Here is an 8,569-nt window from a genome sequence, read left to right on the forward strand (position 1 = left end):
TGTTACGGCTGTCTCCCGTCAGCAGGCTGGAAAAACATATACACGCGCAGATCTGAGAAGAGTTATCCATACGTCTCCCCTGAGTGTCTTTATGGGCATTGGTCAGCTGTGACAGCTCATTCTGTCTATGTCAATCTGTGCCGCGCACCTACCTGAGCAGACTGAGTGACTAGCCAGGTCTGGTGACGGTCACAGTGAGGCGGATGGAAAAAAGGTGTATATGAAACAGCACAACCTTCAGGGATCTAGAATATGCATTGCACATCATGCATCAACCCTAATTTGGGTTAGAAATGTAATATTATCAGACCATTATGGCTTTAAAATCAGATTGGACGAACCATGTTTTAGACCCATGGCCCATGCTTCATCTTTACAGGTTGATTTTTGGATTGATTTGATGACAAAAATTGGGGCCTAATACTTGGTGGTGGCAAAACCCCTACGATAAAACACCAATGTTCAAGTTAAATTTAATAATAATAAACTTATTTATTTCTTGCCAAGAGGTTTAAGCTTAACTGTATATGCAGTTTATGGTTGCACATTAATATAGCCCGTGGAATCAAATTATAAATCTGGAAGTATTCCGTTAATAATTAAGCTATAAGGCAAGAGTGGCTGTGTTATACAGTGTAATTATTTATATACTATTATAGCATTTATTATTTTTAATTCATTTTTTTAATATTTTCAGTTTTCAATTTTATGAGTAATTTTAGTGTTTGGTCATTTTTATTAATTTCTTTTTTTTCCAGTTTTACTAATTGTAGTACTTCAACGTAAACTTATTTTTATCAGTTGTCAAGGCAACATTTCTAATTTTTTTTTTTCTTAAAATTGTTTTTTTTGTTTTAGGTTTCCATCTTATATTTATATTTCAAATTCAAATCAAAAGTTTTAATAGTTTTAGTTAATATCAACACTGGTGCTATATTGTGAACATCTCAATATATCAGTTAATCAAAATGTTATATTATTAAGCAAACAGGTGGCGTCTTACCACTCCTTAGAATAATAGAACGTTGCTATGCAACAAAAATAATACATTATGGGAGGCATGCAGTGATATGACTATAAGGTGTTTTGCATCATAATTGCTACTATATTGAGGATTTTATCAGATCTGTAATGTGGTAGTGACCAGACAGAATCCAAGATCAGAACTATTTCAATACACACACACACTGTGTGACAGGACATTAGTTGAATTTTGTATTAATTCGCCAAGCTGCTCTCTCTATGATTGTTATGTTGCTTGGCAATGGCAAAAAACCTAGTTAGGTTAATGAACTACTTGATGGATGAATTGTATCAATTGAACATTGGCATTTTTTTTCATATTGCTGTTGTTGCCATTTTATGAAAGCAAAGGCACTAAAATCTGTGGGTTTTAGGCAATCCACTTCACATCGCTGCCTAACACCCCTTGACTGTGGTAAAATAATGGGCCACTAAAACTGTATTACAGAACACAGATATTTGCTTTGCGTGTCAGGGATAACAGGCTCAGATCAGATCAGCTTTCAAAAAACAGTTGGCTATATTTTAGCATTGGTAAACCATTCATTCTTTCCACAGCAGTTATGAGAGTAACATGGAAATACCATGGTTCTTCAAATACATTACACTGTCTTAGTGATCAGCAAGGAACATAATTGATTCAAGTGTTTTGAATAACATGACATAATATTATATCTACATATTTTATCATTTATTTGACTGATTAAGCCAATAGAGAGACTAACTGGTTTTTACACAAAGGACACACAGTAATTACATTATTAACGTATCCATTTGTACATTTTCGGTGTATCTTCTACCGACGAGCATTTTAACACTGGGGTATTTGCTAACAGCAATGAATCCTAGCGAGAACCACCAAATGATTGATTTTGTTAAAGCCTTGAGACGAGCTCTGCATATTCACATGTGCTGGAATGATCCAAGGACTTCTGAATATTTAAGTGTTTTATTTTTACATTCATCTGTAAAATACAATGAAGATTAATGATATGCACTGGGTGATGAATGAATCTGTTTTTTTTATCAGGTACAGTGAGATGATTCCTGTGTAATCAGTCTGTAGAATTCCTGCGTGACAATCTCTTACTCACTTCAAGATAAAAAAATAGTTCCAAAACTAAATTCCAACACATCATGACCTGTAAATTAAGTTCAAAATGCCCAGAATAATCTAGATGAGCAGCTTCAGTTTAGCCCTAGAAGCCCTGTTTTTAAACTAGCCCTAAAAACAGGCACCAACATGAACTGAGTTAGTTACATGAGTGACCTAAGAATCAAATCAGAGGTATTACACAGGAATCAATGTTACAAAAACAATTCAACATTTCTTTTTTTCCACAAACATTGTAAAAGACATGATTATTTCTCATCACCGTCATGTACAGAGGGTGGACCTAAAATACCTAATGACCTTTTAATATCCTTTATTAAAACCAGCAGAAAATACAAACAAAAACATTGAAGTAGCTACATGAAGAGAAAAAGAGCAATTCACATTAGAAGTCCATCTAAAGCAAACGAGTGATGATTAGGATGCTGTACACTTTTTGCTGTTGCCACAGAGGAAAATACAGTCACCTGGACGTCCTGTTTTACCCATGGAGGGCTCAGGCTCGGTCCTAACGGTGCGTTAATCAGATAGAGCAAAGTTGAGGACTTCAGAAGATTCGGATCCAGTTGCATGGTGAGTCCTGGTAAACCTGCTCTCAGAAAGCCCATTGCTTGAGGACTCGGTCCTTGAGTGTAGAGAAAGTCTAAATACACTCTCACCTGCTGGTCTCCTCAAAATCTTCCTCTGTTGACGTTCACAATATGTGAAACTTAAGAATACAAAAGTTCATTATAAAGAGATGAAGCGTTACTGCAAAGTTATGAGTCTTTGCTCATTTAAATCTGTACCGCTGCAAAACGACAAAAATAAAGATGATCAAGGGCTTTTCTAGAGTTCCCTAGCATTTCCTTAACAATACTATGCACACGTTGCGATGTGTCTTCTGCCGTAAATTCTCCAGGTTTGTCAGTTCAGCGAGGCACAATTTCATCTCTCAACTAAAGTCCGACTTATCTCAGCGATTTACGACTGACACTCGGTTTCACCCGCACCAGCTGTCTCCTCTACATTATGGTGCAGCTAACGGTATTTCAAGACATGAAGACGTTCTTCGTGTGACACGTAACCCACAAACAGTTTAAAATTTTCAAGCATAGTGTGAGTGGTCCATGCAAAGTCTTCACAAGAAGAGCGTAAGTATGAAATGTGTGAAACCTATCTAGCTAAAAACTATGTGATCCATGCCTAACACGAGTTTACCAAGCATGAGGCTATCAGCAGCAGAACGTCATTAGCTTACACAATAGACAGATTCCACACCATGGTAAGCATTTCTATAGTCCATCCCTTAAATAAAATGTCAAAATAACTAAAAATGTAGCAAAAACATAAGTCTAGTTTGCGAGCATACAAATAGGTGAGCAACCCGTACACAAAACCGGCAACCGTCCCGAGACTACCAGAATGCTACTTCTGGCTTAGAAAGACACTCTGGTCCATAATGTACAAACCATGCTAGAGGCACATCTGTGCTTGGTGTACAGCTGATGGGAGACCATTAGAGAGACCCTCAATGTTTAGAAGGCCTTGAGAAGACCGAAATCGCCGTAGGGAAAGGGCTCAACGGTGCCCAGAGTTGGATGAATCAAGAAGCAGCCTGTCGGTTTGTGCAGATGGAGTCGAACTTGTAATGTTTGAGCTTGAGCAGATGGTGAAAGCAAGGTCGTTGGAAACGGACGAGATCTATTTACGATGTTCAATTGACGTGGAGAGATAAAGTGTATGTGCAGTGGAAATGGAGGGCACTCTGTCACCTAAATATTCCCCTCACATGGGGCCGCTCTAGGCCGCCGTCTGCCTGAAGCAGCACAAGAGAGGAGGTCGCTGTGGTAAAGGACAGCCCACCGAGGCCGAAGACGATTCAAACACAGGTGCCCTGGTGAGCGGGAGGCAGAGCTTTGCGGTTCTTCAAGCCTTGGCTTTTCTCTTTGAAGTCCATGGGCTTCTGCTGGGACGTGTTGATAAGAGCGCTGGCGATGGCTATACCTGCAGACAACACACAACAAAGCAAGCTCAGGGTCAGAGAGGAGCAGTGCAGACTCGCAGAGAGCATTCAAAAGCAAAAACGGTTAATTTGCATGTCAAAGCAAAGTTATTTAAAAAAGGGACAATGGTAACTTAAAGCTATCTCTTTCAAAAGAACAGCTTGTTCATTTTTAAAGACCAATTTTTGACTCTTCATACATAAAGAAGAGGGTCCACACATGCCTTGGAAGACTAAGAAACTACTCCTTGTTCAATGTCAAGGTCATTGGTTTCAAGGAGCATCCCTTTCTCTTATTCTGTAGCCACTTTCTCTCATTCTAGGATGGGGGTTTGAAGTGAGCTTGACCCCCAGCACCCTATGTTTCGCGCCAGGATTCTGTCACGGACTGCTGTGGTCAAAACCATGGCCGCAACCCCAAAGCCATTTTTCAAAGCAGCATCTCACAAATCATCCTGCAAACACAACGGCCACGTCTGTGCTAGTCTGGCACTGCTCCCTCCCTGCTATTGAAGCAATACAATTATCAGAGGGGAACAATTCATTACTTCAGACAGGCCAGGGCAAAAGGAATTGAATTCAGCACAACAGTGTGAAGCCGGAGCTTCAAGTGTTCAGGCAAAGAGGATTTACATCCAAGAACAACCTGAGCCTCAGACAGTTACACACTGCCCTTCATCGATTTATTACCCATCACACCTGGGCCTCAGGGAGGAATGTGAAAACTCCACGTCTGTCAACAGAACAGTTCTGGGGAAGTGTGCAGTGTACGCCTACTACTGGTGTGCTTTTAGAACTGGTTTAACTTTAACTACTCACCATTCAGGTCAAAAGGATCGGACATGAGCCAGTAATGGTGGGTCAGTAGAGTTAAAAAAAAGATACTGCTAGATTTAAAAAATAAAAAGGGGTCAGATCGTGAGGATTTTAGAATAAAAGAGTTTGCTAACTTGCTGAGCTGCAAAAATGGCTTCAGAAATTCTTGAATTTCAAGTGTCAAAAACCCAAACATTAAGAAATGACCACCTACATACTCATCATCAGTTCTAAAATAAAATATACAATAAAAAATAAATAAAATAAAATACTACAAGCACATATCTCCACATTTTTTCTTTACATTGCTTCAACAAAAATGATTTAATATTATATAAAACCAGACATGCATGTTTTCCTACTGAAATCCCAATGAGAAGAAAAAGAGGTCACTTATTTGATCACACATGCATAATGAGCAAACATCCAGTTGATTTTGTTAGCCAGGCGCGAAACGAGAAAGACCTTCAGCACCATGGAAATCTTGTAGGATCTGTGAATATAATCAATATGGTTAGAAGCGATCAGCGGCTGTCTGTTGGCTGAGTTCATTATCATGTCCCAAGTCGAGCGGGAGGCTGTTTCAGTAAAAATAAAAAATAAAAAGGTACCATGTTTTCAAGATCAGGTGACGCACCGCTTTATCCGAGCAGACAAACACCTACACATCCATCCTGCTGTGAAACTTCCAAAAAGACGAACCAAAACAAAGCTCTTTGACGACAAAGAGACATCTGTACACGAAGCTCCTGTGCTTCTCTCCAAAAATATTCTTTGTTGAGTCAGAAGAGTCTCAGCATTTTTACCCCTCAGTCTCTCTCTCTCCTTTTATTTCTCTCTCTATATCTGATGTACCTCTCTCCAAAAGTGCTCACGACGAACTTCAACAGCCCAGCAAGCAGCCACTCTAAAGTTTTCAGTGCCATGAAATTACAACAAAGCTCAGTCTCGACAGATCCAACTTCTTTAGATATCACCAAAATACTATTTTTGTGCATATCAGTTGTTGTTGTTATGTGCTGTTATTTGTTGCCTCTATTTTGTGCTTGTCAAACAAAAGAGAAGCTATTAGAGATGCTTTATTGAAACAAACGTTTTTTTTTTTCTCCAGTTCAGTCAAGTTCCTGGGGAGGAATTCGAGCTTAAAGGGACAAGGTCCCATAAAGCAGCATGTTGACTGACAGGCCTGCTGAGAAGAGGAGGGGGTAAAAGGTTTTTATTCTTAGTCCAATCTTATCACTCTGTAGTTTTCAAAGCCAGACAGAGTTCTATGAGACAGACCTCGAGCTGACATGGCTTTTAAAGCACCGCTGTCTAAATATATGCGTGTGTGATGTGTCAGTACGAACTCTCAGAAAAGGTGTTGTCAGGTGAAGGTGAATGACAAAGATGGGGGGGATACAGAAACTGGACACCATCATTATTGAATCAATTATTTTTTGTTTGTACATTTGTAGAAGACAAATGTCTTCTTGTTTGTTACAAGACAATCCTTTGTCCCAAAGTCAAGGACACTGAGAGGTGCAATATCTCCTCAGATTTTCTTGGTCCACTAAGCTGTAACAGACTGGATCTTTTTTATTCAGGCTATAGACAGGAGACATTCAGACTGGGGTAAATCATAGTGGTGTAAGAGGATATGACCTGCAGTCACAGACAAACTTACATCAGACCACCAGGGGGCCGCTAGAGAACTTCACTGACTTCCTGCATTAAATTAATTCCCACATGGGGAAAGAACCAGACTGCAACATAATAAGTGAGCAGCGGGCATGTTAATTCAGTATAAAACATTAACTGAGAAGCTGCCTGTACCATGTCAGAGTTTTAAATTTCAGTCAAATTTTATGCCAGGGATAAACTTACCAAGCACACTTGGAGGATAAACCACCAAAGAACATGTAGAAACAATTGGGGTGCACAATACATCAGTACAATATCAGTTTTCTGTGGATATTAGAGATTTTTGTTTACTATATCGGTATGGTTCGAGATTTGATATTTTCTCAATTTTTTAATTTAGATTATCTTTGCTGTAATGCTCACTTAAAAGATAATCTTCAACACTAATAATTTAATAATTAATTTTATTATAATTTAATAAAATTATACAATTCATTGCTGTAATGCTAGTAACACTAGTAATTTAACAATTAATTAAATTATAATTTGATTAAAAAATTTATTTAATAATTTATTACCACTGTTAATGTCAAAATTAATATCCATTTTTCATAAAATATTGTGATGCCTAAATGTAATTTGTAGCATTCACTTATAGCATTAGTGTTTTATTTTGAAATTATTTAGCCAAAAGAACTTAGGTAAAGAATTGTGATATTAACCACAGCATCAAAATAATTATTGTCTTATTGATGTTGGTGATGCTTATATGATGCTGATGATTTTTAATACTGGTACATCCTTAAGAAGAATTTTAGAACAATGAGCCACTTGGTTTATTTCAACTGACACAGCCACTTCTGGTGACAAATAATTATTATAATAAGTATTTTGTGGGTGCATAATGCTTCTACCTCAATTTTCCTATAATCTGTGAGCAAAACAAGGAGGTGCACCATGATATAGTAATGGTATCAGACATTAATGAATTTGGCTGATGCTTTTATCCAAAAAGACTTATATTGCATTCAAGCTTTGCATTTCCTAAAAATCAAACCCATTACCTTGGTTGTGGCCAGCACCATGCCTTACTGTATCAGAAAGGCTACATGTAAAACAAGGTACATATAAAGTGGGCACACATTTTAGGACACCTTTGGAAATTACTGACCTGACTGGCCGGGTGGAGGAACACCAGATGCCACTCTTGGGAGGTACATTAGCACTGTGAGCACTGCTGCTTTAGCCCCTGAACAGGGTTCCACGGCAACTGGCTTGGGCGGTCCCTGTGAAGAGATCAGAGGAGAGGAAATGTGTCATCTATAACAAGCCTCCTCCTGAACACATCACCATCAGTCACAAATGTCACAGTACTCAGTGTGAGCTGACATTGTAGGATGTCTCTCGCATGTCGACAGAAAAGGAAAATCCACATCGTGATAATCTCAGTAACAAATCATCTCCCTGAAACTCAAAGACTTCACAAAGTGCAAGCCACTTTCAAAGTTCACATCATGCACGCACAGGCGGAGAAAATCTGTGACATTTCAGGTTGTCGACTACCAACTCGGGTCGTGTTGTAGCACCAGCTCTTCAGTGGGAGCTGCCCTGGATAGAAGTATGCATCAGCGGGTCTCTGATGCAACGCAGTGGAATGAGGAGGAAGGAAGCAATTGTGATCTTAAAATGCCATCTTTTATCTCACATTACAGATTATTCAGTGCTGGTCCACTCACATACATATGAATGCTTTTCTAAAAGGATTTGTCAATGGCTTTATGTGTTTTAATGACAAAGAGTCATAAATGTCCTTGCCAATGAATAAAGCACACGTGTGATGTTGTGTGTGTGGGATATTGTCTTTAAGATTCCCTCAGCTCATTAATACACTCTTATCTCTGGCCCTCCACACACCCTCTGACTCTATAGAGTGGCTTTATTCACCATTTAAAGAGAGTGCCTCTTCAAGAGCTCTTCCAAGAGAGCGCTGCAAAATCACAGACTTTGGC

General features: G+C 38.8%; 1 protein-coding gene across 1 annotated transcript in view; it reads right to left on the reverse strand.

Annotated features, from left to right (window-relative positions):
* Positions 1-1,848: 1,848 nt before the first annotated feature.
* atrnl1b (attractin-like 1b) overlaps positions 1,849-8,569 on the reverse strand; it is a 115,493-nt gene continuing 108,772 nt past the window's right edge. Inside the window, exons 28-29 of the mRNA XM_016488138.1 lie at positions 7,732-7,846; positions 1,849-4,123 (exon numbers count right to left, since the gene is read on the reverse strand). Of these exons, the coding sequence (XP_016343624.1) occupies positions 3,999-4,123; positions 7,732-7,846 (240 nt within the window). The 3' untranslated portion in view covers positions 1,849-3,998. The remainder of the gene's footprint in view (positions 4,124-7,731; positions 7,847-8,569) is intronic.

The sequence above is a fragment of the Sinocyclocheilus anshuiensis genome, unplaced genomic scaffold (assembly GCF_001515605.1).
Source record: "Sinocyclocheilus anshuiensis isolate Anshui unplaced genomic scaffold, SAMN03320099.WGS_v1.1 scaffold1541, whole genome shotgun sequence".
NCBI classification, from domain to species: domain Eukaryota; kingdom Metazoa; phylum Chordata; class Actinopteri; order Cypriniformes; family Cyprinidae; genus Sinocyclocheilus; species Sinocyclocheilus anshuiensis.